General features: G+C 39.7%; 1 protein-coding gene across 3 annotated transcripts in view; it reads left to right on the top strand.

The window, feature by feature from the left end:
- The first annotated feature begins 826 nt into the window (after window positions 1-826).
- CEP135 (centrosomal protein 135) overlaps window positions 827-21,032 on the top strand; it is a 46,608-nt gene continuing 26,402 nt past the window's right edge. The window contains exons 1-12 of one of the 3 annotated variants that reach the window (XM_058193374.1): window positions 827-1,288; window positions 3,436-3,560; window positions 3,880-4,070; window positions 7,085-7,252; window positions 9,019-9,160; window positions 9,740-9,824; window positions 10,944-11,072; window positions 11,803-12,018; window positions 14,599-14,664; window positions 16,644-16,794; window positions 17,810-18,003; window positions 20,319-20,462. In XM_058193374.1, coding sequence (XP_058049357.1) covers window positions 3,448-3,560; window positions 3,880-4,070; window positions 7,085-7,252; window positions 9,019-9,160; window positions 9,740-9,824; window positions 10,944-11,072; window positions 11,803-12,018; window positions 14,599-14,664; window positions 16,644-16,794; window positions 17,810-18,003; window positions 20,319-20,462 — 1,599 coding nt within the window. In that variant the 5' untranslated portion in view covers window positions 827-1,288; window positions 3,436-3,447. Of the gene's footprint in view, window positions 1,289-1,539; window positions 3,561-3,879; window positions 4,071-7,084; window positions 7,253-9,018; window positions 9,161-9,739; window positions 9,825-10,943; window positions 11,073-11,802; window positions 12,019-14,598; window positions 14,665-16,643; window positions 16,795-17,809; window positions 18,004-20,318; window positions 20,463-21,032 lie in introns of those variants that run through there. The other 2 variants (XM_058193375.1, XM_058193376.1) reach the window with 2 other exon arrangements.

The raw sequence follows: 21,032 nt of genomic DNA, 5'->3' as shown, positions 1-21,032 counted from the left end.
TGATTTTCAACATCTCATTACCGTAGAAATGGTGGTAGACTTTAGGAGAAACCCTTCCATACTTCCACCTCTCACAATACTTGACAACACAGTATCAACAGTAGAAACCTTCAAATTTCTAGGTTCTATCATATCGCAAGATCTCAAATGGACAGCTAATATCAAAAACATCATTAAAAAAGGACAACAAAGAATGTTCTTTCTGCGCCAACTCAGTAAGCTCAAACTGCCCAAGGAGCTGCTGATTCAGTTCTACAGAGGAATTATTGAGTCTGTCATTTGCACCTCTATAACTGTCTGGTTCGGTTCTGCAACCCAACAAGAAAAACACAGACTTCAGAGGATAATTAGAACTGCAGAAAAAACAATTGCTACCAACCTGCCTTCCATTGAGGACCTGTATACTGCACGAATCAAGAAGAGGGCTGTGAAAATATTTACAGATCCCTCGCATCCTGGACATAAACTATTTCAAGCATATGCACCAAGACAAATTCCTTGTGTGTCTAATCACACTTGGCCAATAAAATTCTATTCTATTCTATTCTAGAGGAGAGAGTGGATCAAATTAATTCCAGATGTCTTATGTTCTGAATTATGCACAGGTACCCCTGAAGCATTCTTAGCAAATTGGAAACAATCACAATGAGGTTTGCTGTATTAACCCTTCTCATCTAAGAAGCTTGAAAAATGTCTGTTGAAAAAAACATTCCCCACTATCCTGTCAAGAGTTGAAGAAGCTTCTTGGATGAGAAGCGAAACGTCTTCAAAAGAAAAACAAAACAAAACTAAGAAAGTCCAGAATGGCCAGACGTGTGCCATTCCCAAAAAACTCCAGCAGGGGCCGCTGTGCGGACGCGAGGCTCTCGGGCCCCCCTCGGCCGTTTGCTTTCCAACGCTTTGCGCTCGGCTGGTTGCTGGGGCGACCCGAAGAGGAAGTCGCCCATCCTCCGCGCGCCATTTTCAAACGGCTCCTTTGGTCCGTTCCGCTGGCTTTTCGTCGTCGGCGGTGGCGGAGGAGGAGGAAAGGGGCAGCAGCTCCGACTCAAAGGCCGCCCTTACCGCCCAGGACTTGATGAGGGGCGAGGCGCGGGAGACGGCAGCGAAGGCCCTCCCGTCTCCGAACGAGGCCGCGGGCCCCGTTTCCATGACGACGTAGATGACGGTGGAAGGATGACGTCGCCCGGCTGGGAGTAGCGCCCGAAAGAAAGAAAGAGAGAGGGGGGGGGGCCCGTCAAGCGAAGCGAGTTAGGCCTTGAGAGCCGGGCGCCTGGGGAGGCCCCAGCAGGTTTGTGCGCTTGTAGCCCAGCCTAATGGGCTGCCAGGGGTTTCAATCAGCCCCCCTTTAAACCCTTGTCTCCAGAACGTCCCTTTATCCGGTCTTCGCCTCCCTTCTTCCTTTCTACCCTGCCTCCTTCGCTTCTGTGTTAAGCCCTTTAGTCAAGCAGGGGTCTCCAACCTCGGCAACTTTAAGCCTGGAGGACTTCAACTCCCAGAATTCCCTGGCTGGGGAATTCTGGGAGTTGAAGTCCCCCAGGCTTAAAGTTGCCGAGGTTGGAAACCAGTGGTGAAATCCAAATGTTTTTACTACCGGTTCTGTGGGTGTGGCTTGGTGGGCGTGGCAGGGGAAGGATACTGCAAAATCTCCACTCCCGCCCTACTCCAGGGGAAGGATACTGCAAAATCCCCATTTCCTCCCCACTCCTGGGGGGGAAGGATGCGAAATCCCCATTCCCACCCCACTCCAGGGGAAGGATACTGCAAAATCCCCATTCCCTCCCTACTCCTGGAGTGAGGATATTGCAAAATTTCTATTGTCACCCCACTCCAGGGGAAGGATCCTGCAAAATCCCCATTCCCTCCCTACTCCTGGAGTGAGGATATTGCAAAATTTCTATTGTCACCCCACTCCAGGGGAAGGATACTGCAAAATCCCCATTCCCTCCCTACTCCTGGAGTTGAGGATATTGCAAAATTTCTATTGTCACCCCACTCCAGGGGAAGGATCCTGCAAAATCCCCATTCCCTCCCTACTCCTGGAGTGAGGATATTGCAAAATTTCCATTCCCTCCCCACTCCAGGGGAAGAATACTGCAAAATCCCCATTCCCTCTTCACCTCAGGGGAAGGATATTGCAAAATTTCCATTCCCACCCTACTCCAGGGGAAGGATACTGCAAAATCCCCATTCTCTTCCCACTCCTGGGGGAAGGATACTGTAAAATCCCCATGCCCACCCCACTCTGGGGCCAGCCAGAGGTGGTATATGCCAGTTCTCCAACCTACTCAAAATTTCCACTACCGGTTCTCCAAACTGCTCAAAATTTCCACTACCAGTTCTCCAGAACCTGTCAGAACATGCTGGATTTCACCCCTGTTGGAGACCCCTGTTTTATTGCATAATAAGCTTTCCAACAATTTTGTGGCAGGTAATTTCTAGAAGCCACCTCCACTCCGCACTCAGGAATGGCAGGTTCCCTCCGACAGTGTTATTTATATATATTCATTCTGGTCCTTAATCCAACACAGAAATGACATGCCTCCTATTTTCCCTCGCAAGAGCTAAATAGTATTTGAACTTGTGTTTTTGTGAAATGACTTCTTTTCTTTTTTTTTAGTAACTAGTATGTCCCAAAGATGTTTTTTTTTTCAAGAGGCAACTGGACTTCCCTGTTTTTCTTTTTCTTTGAAGACATTTTGAAGCTTCTTGGATGAGAAGTGAAACATCTTCAGAATCTTCTTGGATGAGAACCGAAATTGTCTTCAAAGAAGCTTCTTGGATGAGAACCGAAACATCTTTTTTAAAAAAGGAAAACCAGAAAGCCCAGTTGCCTCTTGAAAAAGCACCTTTGGGACAACTATGACTTGGATGATTGAGAATCTCAATAGACATTTAGCTATGCACTTTGGGATGAACTAGTATGAATCTCTTCTCTAAGTCAAGGTCTATCTGTAGTGGTTACGGTGCTGGCCTAGAAACCAGGAGACTGCAAGTTCTAGATCTCCTTTAGTCATGGAAACTGCTGGATGACTTTCAGCCAGTTCCTCTCTCTGAACCCAACTAAACTCACAGGATTGTTGTTGTGGGAAAATAGGAGGCAGAGGCATGTTCACACCTTGAGTTATGTATAATAAAACAGAAAAAGATGATGATAAAGTATTGTTGCTAATAATATTGTATGTTATTAGTGTTACTATAGTCAGGTGTGACTGTCATTTCATTGTATCAGGGTTCTGTTTGGATCCACACCTTCCCCTGTTGAATTCATTTACTAATTTGAATTACCAGAATACCATTCCCATCTTTGCAATAAGTTCATTCAGTGCTGGCAAGCATGTCATTTGGTCCTATAAATTAATGTTATAAGTGCATGGTAATTTGTATAGGTTTAATTATTTACTGGTCCCCTTTTTGAACCTATTTTTTTTTGTTTAGAGAATCTTCACAATGACTACAGTGGTAGAGCGGAAGTTTGTTAATTTAAGGAAACGATTGGATCAGTTGGGATATCGACAACCACTGGGAGTAGAAAGTTTGCCTCTGGTGGAAAAACTTTTCAGGTATTAAAAAAGGAATAGAAAAAAACATTTGGTACAGTGCAATTCTTTATGGAAGAGGATCTAGTTTAGCAACTTATAAAGTATTATTATTCCCTTTTGCAGGAAGGATGTAAGATTTTTCTTGTGCATCTTTTTTAGAGCTAAATTAATATGAACCTATTGTTTTGCATGCACATTGAGAATGAAAACGTTAGAATTGTTTAGTAATCAAAATATATGGTTACTATTTATTATGTGGTGATTCAATAGAATACTTATAGGAAATTATAAATACAGTTTCAGTATTCCATATTTTGATTATTTGTTTTATTAATTTTAGTGACCTTGTTCATACAACTGAGAGCCTCCGGAGCACGAAGTTATCTGCTGGAAAAATTGAAAAAGAATGCAGTAACTTTGATGTTGTTCTGGAACCTTATCGAGAAGAAAATGCTAGGCTCACACGTGAAAATAATGAATTGCACTTAGAAGTTCTGAAATTGAAAGAGCAATTGGAAGAACAGGTCAAAGGTAATGCATTTTTTTAAAAAAAAATCTACCTTAGATTTTGCAGTTTGTCTTGGCTATCTGTTTTTAACTAAGTATTGTCCCTAAATCTGCAAATTTTCTACCTTGATGCTACACCTAAGGGTTTTGTTAAAGGTAAATAACATCTCCTATTCCCCTCTTCCATACCAAGCTCAAAGGGGAAACATCAGTACCATACTTACTTTTTCCAATTTTCAATTAATTTGGGAAGATGAAAGTAGAGGCTAAATTCTGATTATACAACTAAGTTTCATTTAAAAGATCAGGAAACCACTGAATTTTTTTTTTTTTTGCAAGCAGATTCAGACCAAAAATCTGGAAACAGTTTTTAAGAAACTACTTTTGAGCTAAACATTAATCAGGTGTCTGTAAATACGGATAGTCCTCATTTACCAACAGTAATTGGACCGGAAACACCATTGCTGGCTAATGTCAATGTCACGATGTTGTGTGAATTATGATGGCCATTCTAGCAATTTAAGTTGCTGCTGTTAAGCAAATTGCAAGTAGTCACAGCATCTCTATTTGCTGGTTTCCCCATTGATTTTGCTTGTTGAAAGCTGGCAGTGAAGTTTTTAGAGGGTGGGATGCTGCAATGTCATTGCAAGCCAGTTGCCAAGCTGACCATTGAAACTTCAAACAGTGGCTAAATAGATGGAACTTAAAAAAAGACAGCCGTATGTTGTACAGAATTAACATTTTAATGCGCAAATTTTGTAAGAGAAATAAAACCACTTCATATAATTCCCTGAACATTAAGCAAATACTATGGTTATTAGGAGCACTCCCTGTTTTGGCTGAAAGCCGGAACTAAATGTTGATTTCTGGCAAAAAATGTCATAAATTGTACCCATGTGACAGGGGTGAAATCTAAAAATTTACCCTACTGGTTCGGTGGGCGTGGCTTAATTGGTGGGGGTGGCTTGGTGGTCAGATGACTGGGTGGGCGTGGCCAATAACAATAAATAATAAAAATAATAAAGTATAAAAAACAATAAGAGGTACCAAAAGCCAACTTTCACACTTTACACACACACAACACAACACAACTGACTCACACACAATGTAAAAGTAGCTGCACTTCACACTTCACACAGCCACAAAAAGCTCAAAAACCAACTTTCACACTTTACACACACACAACTGACACACACACACACACACACACACACACACAATGCCAGATACAGCTTTCTGAGATTTTGTGTGTTTGTGTAGTTAGAGTGAAACACTACAGAAACACACCAAATCTCAGAAAGCTGCACAGATATTTTATTTTATTATTTTATTATATTTTATTTTATTGTGGATTTCAAATCCCAGAGTTTCTCAGCCAGCAAAGCCAGCCAGTTGATCACCGAGGAAATAGATTAGCTAAGCAATTGATTCTGTCTGGCTGAAAGTGAAACTGCTTTCGGGCTGGAAAAAAAGCCACACGTTCATCAGTAATCAGGTAAGTGCCTTAGAATCTCTACTCTTACTTGTAGAAAACATGTTTTCTACAAGTAAGAGTACAAGTAAGGTTCTGCTGATGAGGAACTCAGGTGAGATCGCCAGAGGAGACTTAAGTTTTTTTTTTTAAAGTTTAAAGGCTCTGCTGATCTCAGCTGAGGGGCGGGATCCTCAAAGGCTTTTTTTTTTTACTTTTAAAGGCATGTTTCGGCTGAAGCAAAACCGGCTTTTGTAAAACTTTTGGGAAAAAAAAAACACCTCTGCAGATGGTGCAGCTCAGCAGAGGCAGGGGGGCGGGGCCAGGGATTTTTGCTACCGGTCCTCCGAACCAGCAGCCGCCATCACTACCGGATCGCACGAGCCGGTCCGATCCGGGAGCATTTCACCCCTGCCATGTGACTGTGGAGCGTTGCAAACAACCATAAATGTGAGCTGATAGCCATGCGTCCAAAATGCAATCAGAAGATGAGGAAGGGGAGGCGATGTCAGAACTTTGAAACCAGGTCATAAGTCCCTTTTGAGGGGGTCTGTCAGAACTTCTAATGGGTACTAAGTTGAGGAATACCTGCCATTAAATCATTGACAATGCCAGTGATTTAATTCCTGCTTAACAATTTTGTCATCATAATGAATGCAATATTTTTGGAGTCCTGAGCATGTATACACAATATGAGAGGCTCATAGAATGACTGCTATAGTAGTCGAATCTGCTAAAACTGTTGCAGCAGGTCATGCAATATTCCTTTGCTTTTCTCCATATTGTCTACAGCAGCGCCCCCCCAACCTTTTGAGCACCAGGGACCGGGTTCTGTGGAGAGAGGTTTTTCAATGGACTGGAGGGGGAGTGGTTTTGTGTGCTGCCTGCATTCCACGGATGGGGCTTCCCTTGTTTGCATGGACCAGTTTCTGACATGCTGCAGCCCAGTGCTGGTCCACAGACCTGGTCTACAGCTCCACGAATATTCTTCTACTTTTCCTTCCTTGCTTTCTCACCAAGTGGGCTGTTTCAAATACCATCCTTATTTCTTAAACAGTGCTGCTCTTCTGCCGTTCTTGGAAATAAAGATGATGCATACATTTCGTTTTTCAATGTGCTAGCTTCCTATGCATTTATTATTTTTAATTTTTTTAAAAAAAGATGGAACAAAGAATTTGGTGGTTATTAAGGATGATGGCTGTTTACATGAGCTCCGTCAGCATACTGTTGCCTATGATTACGATCAATAATCATAAATACGTTAATGTAATTTGAGGCGGTGGCTGCTGCTTTCTGTTCAGTCCCGTCCAATTCTTGGTGATTCTGTCAACCAGCTCTCTCGCATGCGCGCTCTCTCTGTTTACTAAACATTTTCCTATCTTGCATGACTTCTTTCAGTTGTTCTGTGCTCTGCATGGTGTTGGCTTTGATAATGTCCAGATGCCATGTTTTTGGGCAGCTTTATAATAATTCTAGGTACAAGAAAATAGTTTTTGAAGCATTTCTTATCGATAGCCTTGTGCAGTTAAAATAGAAGCATGGAATCAAATTGTTTTCCTCCTTACAGATTTGAAAGCTACTTTGAGGAAATTTGAACATGAGAATTCAGATATGAAATTTTTGAATAATCAGTATATACATAAAATGAGGTCATTAGAAAAAGAAAACAAAGCCAAGACTGACAAAATTCAACAGCTTCAAGAGAAAAATCTACAAGCTGTGGTACAGACACCAGGTACAGTGACAACCTATGTGCTCATCATTCTGGTCTGATGATTCTTTTATTTAATTGTAATTCTGTGCACTCTTACTACTATTGAAGTAACTTTAGCTTGCTTCTGGATCCTTTAGCTCCAGAAGCAAAGTATCAGTTTAAGCACTTGATCCTGAAGAGCACAGACAAAACAAATAAATGAGTATTTTAATGGACTCTTGTACTGTTTTTCTAAAAACTTCAGTAACTCTCCTACATATACTTCAAAGAAGGTGTAAACTATCTTTATTCTCTGAATACCAGGTACTAATTCTGTCTTCCTATTTTTTGCTTTCTTCAATTCTCAGTTTTACTTTTTAAAACCTATTTTAGTGACTCATAGTTACTAATTTGCTTGAAAATGCCAGGGAATAGCTTCTAACCTATTTTGGTGGGTCTCAAAAATACTAAGCATGGTCGGGCCTGATTAGTACTTGGATGAGAGTACCAGGACATCCCAGGGTAATAGATTTATGAATGGTCGTTTAGAAATCATTTGAGATTACAATGGAAACCCCACCCCACCCCACCCCAAAAAAGCTATTTACAGCCTGGTTTCAAAGTTATAACTGGTGCAGGATTCCCCCTGGCCAGGTACATGAAATTTGTGATTATTTGCCCTTACAACTGACCAAAGGGATGTTGCAGTGCACCCCCACTTATCTTCCCCATCCTGCCCCACCGGGCGTCCACAGGTCTTGGACTTGCTTCCCGCTCGCCCAGTTGGGTCCCCTGCAGGCCTTGGACTTGCTTACTGTCCCACTGGGTTTGACATCCTCCTCCCCAACTGTCATCACCAATCACCCATTTACCATTGGAAGAGCTCTGGAGCTTGCAGTGGGAAGGAAAGCAGGCCCCTCCGCTCTTCGGTTGTCCCTAAGTCGCCTGTCTCCATCCAGGAAGCAAGTGCCATTTTCAGAGTGGCTGCAGTGAGCAGAATTGGTGATCGAGTAGGAGAAGAGTTTGGGATCCGGTGAAATGTGAAGTAGGCCCAAGAGTCACGGAGACCAGGGGTGGTGGTGTAAAAACAGGTTCCTCCAAGGCATACACAGACCCTTAGGGGTGGGAATCAGAGCCCAGAGCCCTGTGCAGTTAAGCCTTGATTTTCCCTGGGCATCCCAGGGCCTCCCCACCCCTGTGGCCTCTGGTATGCATGATCCACAAAAACTATTGCAGCGTGAAAAGGTGGGGGCAAAATTTGAGTCTTTGGGAGGGGGTGATTTAGGGGGTAAAGTGGTGTCTTATGTCTTGTACTTAAAATTCTCCCAAGATTGGGATGTTTAGATGGTGAAATGAGGCCTTAACCACTAGCAAGGTTTAAGATACTCACTTTACTCTTTAAAGTCATCCTTCACCACCCTCCACGATGAATCAAAAGCAGAGCTTCATCCATGTGAAAAAGTATAGAAAAGAGCTTTGGGGGGGTCTACAAAACAGGTCCTAGGAGTCGCATCAAGACTGCAGGTTGTTTTGTCACTATTTTATGTATTTGTATGTCCCTGATGTTCCTTAATCGTCCATAATTTTTTATTGCAGCACAAAGATTATGTTACAGATTTTTAATTAGCACATGAATAAATGTATTATTTACTGTTCACCTAATCACAGAAAGAGCTTATTTAAAGTGTTGCTGATAAGTAGTTTTACTTCAAAAACATGAAACCCTGTCATTTCCACTTTATGTATGAATTATGTACGAAAAGACGTGACCTGTCCAAAGTTCTAGTAAAACACATTTATCTTTGAAGGTGGTAAGAAACGAAATATTCCATTTCGACGTCAGCGTATGCAAATAGATCAGCCAGTTCCTCCTTCAGGGATTGGCACCTATCCAGTTCCTCAACCAAATGACCCATATATTGCAGATCTTCTTCAAGTGGCTGACAACAGGTGATTAAACTTTAGCAATATTTCAAGGGGCATCTCAATCATTAGGGGTGGATGTGCAGTTTTAGAAGAAATGCATAATTTATACATATTTATATTACCCTATACTTGATTGAGAAACTGAACATTTCTACAGAGATATTTTATATTTACTTTGATATTTACTTATCAATTATGTAGATTAGATTTGAACAGTATAGCGGAGATCTTATAATAGCTCATCTGCTTGTTTTTCCTCTTTTATATATAAGAGATCTAAAGTGATATAGTTTCTTTCATACTTGGAGGTCTTGTTTAAGAGAAAAAGGAATTTAGATTTTGTGAAACCATGTTTTTCTCAATCTTCTATCAGTTCATTTTTTTCCCCTGGATGATCTTTGGCCACAAATTGTGAAAACGTTTCATACTAATATGACAGTGCAGGCCCCTATTTAATTGTGAATCTCCTTACGAGGGAAGGATCTCTACAAAATTCTAAATTTCTACAGAAAACTTTTTTTTGTAAATCTATTTAGAACTGGAAGATTGTGTGTATGACAGAGGCAAAATGAAGGTGGTTTATGTATGTATTGAATATTTCAGAATTCATGAGCTTCAGATTGAAGTAGACGACTTGCAGGAAAAATTAGAGATAGCCGAACGTGAAATGAAAAATTACAGCAAACAGGTATATTAAGCTCTTAATAGTTTTGCCTACATATTTGCTAAAATCTGTAGTTTCTGTAATATTGAAGAAGTGAGTTTTTTATTATAATTGTCCCGTCTCTATATATACGTAGATCTAGAGATATAGTATACATATATATTTGTATCTACATATACCACACACACCATCAACTCATGATGGCGAACATATCCAATACCCCTGCCTCCTACAGTGTTTTCCCAGAACCACCAATATGAGGTGGGTTTGGGTTGAAAGAGATTGACTGGCCCTAAGTCACACAGCTAGCTTTCATGCTTAAGGGAGGCCAAAATTCACAGTCTCCTAGTTTCTAGGCCAGCACCTCAACCACTTCACCAAACTGCATTTCATCTCTTAATATTAGAGATGTGCAATCCATGCACGAATCATTTTTATGCATAGAGCAGCTAGTTTCTCATGGTTTGTGTCCAGATTAAAATATTCCCATTTCTATGTCAGAACTGAAATACACAAGTCCTGGACAGAAAGGGCAAGAGAGTTCAGGGGATAGCAGGAAAATAAAATATTGGCTACAATTGGGGGAGATATGGAAAGAAAAGAGCAGTATCGTTGGGGCTGGGAAGGATTGGATAGGATGGCCAATCTCCTTGCCTTCAGGTGCACCATATTCAACTTCTTTCCTAACCTTCCACAGTCCTTATTTCCTTTTTTTTTTAATGCTGCATTTGAGGTCAGGGACATTGGCAGCAGCAAAGGGGAGGTAGAGAGAAAGGAAAACCCTGGGAAATGAGCGTGGGTGAATTAGTTGGATAGCTACTACTGCCAGTGTTCTTGGCTTCAGGCTCAGTGGTTAGAATACATTATTGCAGACTAACTCTGCTCACTGTCAAGTTCGATCCTCACCAGCTCAAGGTTGACTCAGCCTTCCATCCTTCCGAGGTCGGTAAAACGACCCAGATTGTTTGGGGTGGGGGCAATATGCTGACTCTGTAAACCACTTAGAGAGGACTGTAAAGCACTATGAAGTGGTGCATAAGTCTAAGTGCTACTGCTATTCAAGTAGCGCATGTATGTGATTATATCATAGGGGAAGACTTATAGCACTGACTGCATTAACGCAATTATTTTTTTTCTTTGAAGGTTGAGCTCCGAGACAATGAGATTGAACGTTTAGCAGTCGCACTAGATGGCGGTCGTTCTCATGATGTAATATCTCTGGAAGCCAAAAGCAAAAGTAATGAAAAAATTATTGATCACTTGAATTTGCAGGTAACATTGTTGACTGTCTTTCAGCTTCTACATCTAAAGCATAACCTAAAACTTTAAAGTATGGATCCTCTTAACATTAGCCAAAGTACAGTGAAATTTCCCTTTTCTCCACCTTGATTAAATGGACTTCCCATGCAAATGGGTAAAAATTTTTGACATTTGGCATGATGATAGCATTACATAACCCGGGGGTCTCCAACCTTGGTCCCTTTAAGACTTGTGGACTTCAACTCCCAGAGTTCCTCAGCCAGCAAAGCTCTGGGGGTTGAAGTCCACAAGTCTTAAAGTTGCCAAGGCTGGAGACCCCTGACATAAACAATGCAAAAGGCCAGGTGTCAATTTATGTAATTTTGCATGATAATGGCATCTTCATACAAATGAATAACACACAATTAGTCCATTCAAATGAGATTTCACTGTAATTATTGTCATTTCCTGGAGAACTACTTTTGGTGTCTTGGCTTGATAAATGTATGCAGATTGTAATTAAGGTTATCTTAATTATATTTTTTATGCCTTTCCAGTTTTCTTTTGAAATGTCTGGGGTCTAATATATATTAGACAATTATGTATAATTTAGAAGACTTTTTTATCATTCATAGATTTAATGTATTAATTTGTATTCTAAGGGCAGAAAGTACTGTGCTCGTTCATTAGGGAAAATCCGTGAAGGAATTTCTAAATTTTGTTCAGGTGAACTTAACTGGATACATGGTGTCAATATTTATAGGTTGAATTTCTACAGCAAACAAACAAAGAGCTTGAAAAGCGCATAGAAGATCTTTTGGATAGCAGGCAAAATATGACCAGTGAGGTGGCTCATTTAAGTAACAAAAATGAAGAACTGTGTCAAGAATTGACTGAAATTGATCACTTGGCCCAACAGTTGGAGAGGCATAAAGAAATTGTGCTTGAAACTGCAGATAAAGAAATTGGAGAGGCTAAGGTAAGAACATTTCTGGAATTACTAGAACATCAAGAATATGTTCCAGTTCCTTGGGAAAACATTGCACACTTCGTTTTCTTTCACAGTTCATTTTTTGTTTTAAATCTTACATACTATAAAGTTGTACTCTGAAGAGATTTTCTTATATTTTTACTAATTAAATGAAATTAATAATGTTAGTTTTAATGGTTTTGTGCAGTTGTTCTGCATAAATGAATAAGAATTTTTATATTTTGCTGTTGATTAGAATGTATATAACATCCTCCCAGATTTGATAAGTGGGAAAGCTCTGAAGTTGGCCCAGAAACTAATTAAGAGTTTCTTAAAATATTAAATAGGATTAGCATTTCATAAAGCTTACTTAATAGAACTCTGTGGGAATATCCAACCAAAAGAAGGCAACAAGTCTTTAGTATGAAACTGATTACGAGCTTTTCACTTTCAGACTGCAGCTGCCAGTGGCCCAGCATTCAGTTAAGGTCACAGAGTTGAGCTTTTTAATTATCAGTTAGGATTTTTTAGGGACGCATTGGGCGGTGGAGAAAAGCAGTAAAGGAAGAGATAGCTTTTTAGTCAATCTTTCTGCTCTGGTGTGGGCAGGAGCATATCATGGGTCAACTCTTGGTTGGCTATAATGATGAACATGTGAACAAGAGATAGAGACACTGCACAGGTTATAAATGTGGGCATAGATTGCACTTTTTCATCACTGTCGTAACTGGAAACCGCTGCTGTCCGAGGCAGTTGCTAAATAAGGAATACCTGCGCTTGTGCCTCCAGCTGGTCTTTGGGTCTCCGCCACGCATGCACGGGGGTGCGGGGTTCGTGGGGTTGTGCACCGTGGAAGGCGCGGGGGGTTCGCGCGCACGTGCACAGGGGGCAGGGCGCATGTGTGGGGCCCACGCGTGCATTGCATTTTGGGGGTTTGGGTGCGCATGCGCGCATTCGTACACGTACGCTTTGGCCACTTGGTCCGGAAAAGGTTAGCCATCTCTGGGCTAGACACACCTAGTTCCCTTAACTGTCCATTGTACAGTTTAGTTTCCAGACTTATCATCTTTGTTGCTCTTCTCTGCACTCTTTCTAGGGTCTCAGCATCTTTTTTGCACTGTGGCACAGAATTGGACACACTATTTCAAGTGTGGCCTCACTAATGCAGTATACAGTGGTATTGTTGCTTCTCATGATCTTCATGCTATCCCTTTGTTGATGCAGCCAAGGATTGAATTGGCTGTTTTGGCAGCTGCAACACACTGCTGGCTCAGAGTTAAGTGGTTGTTCACTAGGACAAGGGTCTCCAACCTTGGCAACTTTAAGACTTTAAGACAGCTGGCTGAAGAACTCTGGGAGTTGAAGTCCACAAGTCTTAAAGTTGCCAAGGTTGGAGACCCCTGCACTAGGACACGTAGGTTCCTGTCACACTTACTATTGTTGAGCGAGGTACTGCCTATTCTATACTGGTGCATTTGGTTTTTCCAGCCTAAGCGCAAGATCTTGCTTTTCTCACTACTGAACGGCCTCTTATTGGATAGTACCGATTCCAGCTCCTTGGTTGTGCCATTCAGAGTATGCTGTTCCTGCCTTCATTTTCCATCCTGCCACCATATGCTGGATGGTCTCTCAGGCTTCTCTGCATAGTCAGCACTTTGAGTCCTGTCCTGTTTCTATGGATCTGGTGCTTAGTTCCTGTTCTTGTGCGGCTATTATCCGTGCCTCAGTGCTGTCCAGCTCTTTCTAGCCATTGGTAAGCTTTTCCAATGTCAGCCACCTCAGCTATGTGGTTTTATATCTCATACAGGGTCTTGTCTTACATGCACTTCCTCTGCTTGATCTTCCTTCTATGTCAGCTGCCAGCTCAGGCATTCTCTCAGCGGTTCATTTTTTGGTGCCAGCTTATTGATGTATTTCATGAGGCTCTGGATAGCTTCCCAGACAACGACTTTGACACTCATATGACTCCGTTTCCCCCCTCTTTTCAGCTGCTGTACAATTTCTGGGTAGTGGACTTGGGAGAGCCCTTCCTGACCACTATATATCCTTCACCAGTTCTGTAAAGTAGTTTAATTATTCCATATTCCAGATGAAATATTGAAATTACTTGAGACCAGCTAGAAAATGCAGATAGATTTCAATTTGAAGCTGATTTCCTGATTTATTGCTGTAATGTTTATCCTATTTTACTTCAACAGCTGATTTCTCAAGACATAAAACTCCCTAATATATTTCAGATAGCTTGGTATTTTTTTCCTCCCTCCCTTTCTTCAATTTTAAATGGTTCACAGTTATGTAGGAACCAATCAGCTTAGTTACAGTAGTTTGCATGTTAGGTTTTTAAAATACAGGGTATCCTGGAAGTAATGCATAATAAAATCAGAAAACAATACATTCAAATCATTTTTAAAAATATAGGAACTATGCATGTGCAGGAGATAACAATAATAATTTGGTGACTGATATTTATTGTAGTGACTGTCCTAATACCGATGCAACAATCTATATAGACATAAATATTTTACATCCCAAGTTTTATAATAAAATTTTACTTTAAAAATAACATTTACATATATTTCATATAATCAGGAAGAAATTAAAAAAAAACGCAGTGAAATACAAGATCGCGAGGAGAGCATAGCACGACTGAAGTTAGTAAGTAACATGCCTATTGAACTGAGTTTAGCTTACTTAATAAATTTTTTTATATTTATGTTTGAATTTAATGCATGTTTGCTAACGACAATTATTAATAGCATAAGGAAGCAAATGATAATATATTTATAAAAGTTCTGCTTTTTTGTATTGACACTATTGTAGATTTTTATTAGTAAATTTTATAAGCCCATATGAATTCATATAAAATATATGAATATTTTAAATATTCATCCTACTGAAGATTGCCTACAATAAAACTGGTAGAATTAAAATATCTTGCAGTATTTAGATGAAAACATTCAGTATTGTATTGATTTGATTTGTATATCTGGTTTTTCACTGAGGACAAAATTTGGCATATTATTTGAATATATTTTAAGTAGTAACAGATCAGATAATAAAAGAGAAATGATAATGCTGTGCCAGAGTAAGATTCTTCACTCTTCTCAACCCTAGAATTAAAAATACTGTGGGTAAAAATGTTATTTGGATGGGGTTTCATTTTCTCTGAAAGATCATTTGCAACCCGGTTTGACTCCTGGATCCAGTTTGTCACTTGAGTTGTCATCTGGCTAGCTACACTGTATTGTGTCCTACTGCATAATGAGTCTGCCCTTCAAACCTTCTGGTGCAGAATGTGACTATATAGCAAAGTTATTGTTATATTTGCTCAATTAAATAGCACCAATTCTCAAAGAACTGCACTGAGAGGGCAGTTGTTACCAACTGCATCTCATTAACCCATTTAAATGCTTTAATTGTTTAAAATTGCAGTACTTGAGGAGAACACCCCTAGTATATACCTGCCTATGATTTGGAGTGCAGGAACTCTTCCTTGTTTTGTTTCATGACTGGGATGAGTGCACTCTGTAAAAATGTAGGAGAGGACTTTGGAATGCCTTTCCCCAGAGTCTAGGCAAGTGCTGGCTATACATATCCCTTTGCATAAAGTAAAGAAATTGGGGGTTTTGCTCATGTAAAATTTAGCTCACCCTTGCTTGGATCTCTTAATTACTTTTCTATTAATAATCTTTATTTGATACGGTATATTTTAACTGCTATGTTTTTATTTTATTTGTCTTTATTGTTTTATCTTGTTTTTATGAGCCACGGTGGTGCAGTGGTTAGAGTGCAGTACTGCAGGCTACTTCTGCTGACTGCCGGCTGCCTGCAATTTGGCAGATAGAATCTCACCAGGCTCAAGGTTGACTCAGCCTTCCAGCCTTCCCAGATCGGTAAAATGAGGATCCAGATTGTCAGGGGCAAGACGCTGACTCTTTAAACCGCTTAGAGAGGCTGTAAAGCACTGTGAAGTGGTATATAAGTCTAATTGCTCTTGCTATTATAGATGGTTTTCCACTGCAACATCTTCCGGGTATTTAATAAGCTATAAATAATATACATTGACTAATTGTCAGCTTATAAATAATGTATCAACAAAATAAATTGTATCTAAGTCAAATTCTCTGATATACAATGAATACTTGGTGCACCTAACTTGAATACAGGTAGTCTTCAACTTACTAAACTTCATTTAGTGACCAACTGAAGCTACAACAGCACTGAAAAAAATGACTTATGACCATTTTTCACACTTATAACCATTGCCGCATCCCCATGCTCATGTGATTTACATTTGGATGCTTGACAACTGGTTCATATTCAACTGGAATCATGCAATCATTGTTTGTGACATTCTGACAAGCAAAGTCAATGGGGAAGCTAGATTCACTTTAACAGCCGTGTTACTAATTTAACAACTGCACTGATTCACTTAGCAACTGTGGCAAGACAAGTCATAAAATGAGGCAAAACTCCCTTAACAATAACAACATAAATTCTGGGCTCAATAGAGGTCGTAAGTCGAGGACTATCTGTATATGGAAATGTTATGTGATTAAAAGATTGGTGTTTTTTTTAAATGTATTTTTATTGTAGCCACAATTCTAAATTTTGTAATATTTGTATCATGTTAGGAGTTATCTTCCTATCGCAGAGAAAAAGAAAAACTGAGTGAAGAACTCTTTGGAAAATCAGAGGAAAAACAAAATCTTGAGATACTGTTAAACCAAACTCAAGCAGAAAACCATAGATTGTCCAAAAAAGTTGAAAACCTTGAAATTATAAGTAAGTATTTATATTCCCACACACCTTAGGAGGTGGATTTTCAGCCTCAAATGAAACCTGGGTACGGGGGGGCTAAAGAAGGAGAGTCAAGAACTTTAACATAATTCATTGCTGAATTGTTTATTAAATAGTTTCCCTGTAATTCTTTCAGATTTTGGTTCCTTTCCTGGGGAGAGCAAAGTCCATTATACAACTTGTTAGTGCTGTATAGAGTTATTTTGCAAATTTAAATATTTGGTTACTGTATATTAAAATAATATAATTATTGCATCCTAAAACTGACAAAGGGGATGCGGTGGCTGAGTAGCTAAGATGCTGAGCTTGTCGATCGAAAGGTCGGCAGTTCAGCGGTTCGAATCCCTAGTGGCGCGTAACAGGGTGAGCTCCCGTTACTTGTCCCAGCTTCTGCCAACCTAGCAGTTTGAAAGCACATAAAAAATGCAAGTAGAAAAATAGGGACCACCTTTGGTGGGAAGGTAACAGCGTTCCGTGCGCCTTTGGCATTTAGTCATGCCAGCCACATGACCATGTAGATGTCTTCAGACAGCGCTAGCTCTTCGGCTTTGAAACAGAGATGAGCACCGCCCCCTAAAGTTGGGAACAACTAGCACATATGTGCGAGGGGAACCTTTACCTTTACCTAAAACTGACAAATATTAAATAAACTCTAACCTTAATACTAAGCCATTGGATCATCATTTCAGAGATATTTACCTACCTAAGTAGAGAAACAGAATGACTAAGGACAGGCAAAAAATCATGGCATGCAATTTCAAACTTCCTGCCAGTTTTCCCCTTTGAGTTTAGTTGTAGGAAAACTGACAGGGATTATCACAAATCTTCCTTTCCCTTCCCTTCCCCTCCCCACTTTTCATTAAAAATAGAAAAAATTTTCATGTTCATTTTCATAACAAATGCTTTATTTATTTTCATAATTATTTTTCATAATTAATGCTTTAGCTGAAGACTTCTTATGTATGGAAATTTCATCCTTGCCGATTGCGGTCTGTTGCAGATCGTGAACTTGTCATAGAGCTAGAGAGAATGAGGCTGGAGGGTGGCATAGCCCTTGGAGACAAGTCACCTTCTCGCCTAGATGCATTTGTAAAGACCATAGAGGAAGACAGGGACTATTATAAGCGAGAACTAGAGTGTCTCCAAAAGATATTTAAAAGAAGATCTAGCCCATTACGCAAATCTCCAGAAAAGGTAAGGCTTTACTGTGCTTAATACTTCATACTTCAATGGTATCACATAGTCCAATTACTCATCAAATTATCTTTTCAACTCTCAGCTTTATAAAGCGTGCTCTTAGCCATCAGATCGGGATCAGATAATTCCTTTTGTAGCAGACTGATTATTTAAAAGGAGGAGGGCTGCTTTCATACTTTGGCAGTGTGCTGGGTTTCATTTCTTGGCTCATTTCTTTTAGAGGTCTCCTCCTCTGCGCTCACCTGCATTCAATTTCTTGTCACTCCTAAGAAGTCAAGTAGGAGATCCCAATCACAGCTGCCTATTGCTTCAAAAAAAGCTATTAGCAGCCAATAAAGTGTAAAGGGTATGGTAGAAATGATGTAGTCAGGCAGCATCCTCAACTATTTAGATATATAATGAAATAATAACACACATTTTAATAAGGGGGGAAAAAACTAGTTTTCTCCAGTTAACATTAAATATGAGACAATGTTGCATTATTAGTATCAAAATATTAGCATGTGTTGTGACTCAGGCCCAAGTAGGTGGTAATAATCTTAGTCCATGGAAAAACAAACTTTATTCGAACAGCTGGGAATTACTTCATTCCCAGTATCGTTCAACTCAAAGTAAAACAAATGCCTCCCAACACAAATTCCTCAGTTATCTCACAAACCTCAGTCCAATTAGGCAAACTGCCAAAGGCCCTTCCTGGCAAACGTCCAGAAGCCACAAAAACAAAGACGTAGACGAAGCTGAAGACGCAGCTACAACGTTGTTTTCCGGCAAAGCCCAAATGCCGTTGCTGGCCTGCTTTAAGCCTTATGGGAGGGGCCAATCATCTCTTGGCCCTACTCCCGAGTCGTCCTCTTTGCTTGAGCTGCTCTTGCTTTCTGGCAGCTCTTTTCATGCGTGCATTAGGAACAGGCTCCTCCTGTTCCTCTGCCTCACTACTGTCAGCCTCTGGAGGCTCTGGAGTCCGCACATCACTTCCTGATGGCCCTGGCCTCACCTCAGCATCACTGTCCGTCTCCATTGCCAGCTCCGTAGGCTGCTGACGGACCACAACAGCATGCTTTGATCTCCAGCTTTATTGGATTCAGTGATATTTCCTTCTTAATAAACATGATAATAAACATCTATAAACATAATAAACATCTCTCTCAAGCTACAGGTAGTCCTCGACTTACAGCAGTTTGTTTAGTGATCGTTCGAAGTTACAAGGGCACTGAAAAAAGTGACTTATAACTGTTTTTCACACTTATGACCGCTGCAGCATCCCCATGGTCACGTGATCAAAATTCAGGCGCTTGCAACTGATGAATCAATTTTACATCATCGTTTGTGACCTGGACGAACAAAGACAATGGGGAAGCCAGATTCATGTAACCGTGTCATAAAATGGGGCAAAACTCACGAAACAGTTGTCTCATCAGCAGCATAAATTTTCGGCTCAGTTATGGTCATAAGTCAAGCACTTCCTGTAAATATGTTAGAAATTATTTGTAGCTCTATATTTACCTATTTTTCTTGAGATATTTTTTATGAAATTCTTAAGACATTTCAGTAAGCAAAGGCAAAATAGAAAATGCTACTGTGTTGAATTTCTATTTTACCGACAAAAAAATAAAGGGAGACTAGAATAGATAGATCTGTTTCAAACTATTTGGCTCTCATTAGCTAGCCATACCTTTCTGGGATTCGAACCCATGCTTAAAAATGCTACTATTTCCTCAAAGCAATTTTACTATAGAAAAACATTTATCATTTGTAAAGACATCTAATAATTTCCCTATAATTAACAAACTTATGTGAACACCAAGTCTGTGTATTTTTCTCCTCCCTCTCTAACATGGCCACAGGAGAAGATGGAGACTCCATTAGTCTAATTGCAATTTGCATTTGACTGTGGGTAGCAAATGGTTAGAAACTGACTTGTTTTGACTAATCATAGCAAATAATACTAATAGGGTGTTTCCTGGCCCTACTTGAGGAGGTGGGACGGATCTGCGGGCTGAAGGTTCAGAATATATCCAACAGAGTTTTAGTGCTATGTTTGAATGTTGAGATCCTGGTCAGATACCTGACATAAAATCAGAATTCCCCAGTTCTGGGCAACGTTAACAATATTGTCCAGGGCCAATTTTGTATGATTCTTTGCTACATGAACCATGATTTATAAAGCATGGAATGATGATTGTTTTTGGACTGCAATCCTGTCATTAGTAGTAGTATGTATTTTATTGACCTGTTTAATAATATGGGTGAATATATATGTGAATGTATAAAGCATATTCTCACTTTTTCCTTTTCCCTCCCTCTTTTTGCAGAGTGAAGACCTTAGGTTAGTTACACGAGAGAGAGATGAGCTACAGTCTATGCTAGACAGATTTGAAAAGCATATGATAGATATTCAGTCTAATGTCAAACTATTAACTGTAGAAAAAGACAAATTAAGTGTCCTTTATGAACAGGTAAATAAATATAACCTTGATGCAGAGCAATATGTAACAGTGAAAATCTGCAGTCTCGTCAGAAAAAAGCTAGATTTATTGAATGTAAACTCCAGTTTAGAATGAGAAAAGAAGAATGTGAATGCAGAACAAAATCGTTGTATAGATACTGGATAATGATTTATCCTGTGACACATATTTTGCTATCTATGAAAGGTATATTATAAGCTGAGATTCCACCCAACATAATTTCATGTTTTGCAGTTCGTGAATGCATGAGCATAAGTATATGCATGAAAAAAACATATCTCTGTTAATAGTCTAGTAATTACTCGGCAGGGCGTATTGTAATTACTTTGATTTGTGTGAGTTGCCCAGAGCTATTGAGAGTCAGGTGGCATATAAATTTAATAAATTATTCATTTCCTGGGCTAGTGCAATTAGACATTTGACGTTTATTGGAAGCCTATTGAGTTTTGATGCTAAGTCTCATAGATATTTAATATTATTAATAATATTCAATATTAATGCTAATACACATTAATATTTATCAAATTTATTAAATTGATATTAATACAAGCTCATATTAAT

Source organism: Ahaetulla prasina, chromosome 8, assembly GCF_028640845.1.
Source record: "Ahaetulla prasina isolate Xishuangbanna chromosome 8, ASM2864084v1, whole genome shotgun sequence".
Lineage (NCBI taxonomy): Eukaryota > Metazoa > Chordata > Lepidosauria > Squamata > Colubridae > Ahaetulla > Ahaetulla prasina.
Note: the sequence above shows the minus strand (reverse complement) of the source record. Positions and strands in the feature narration are given on the sequence as shown.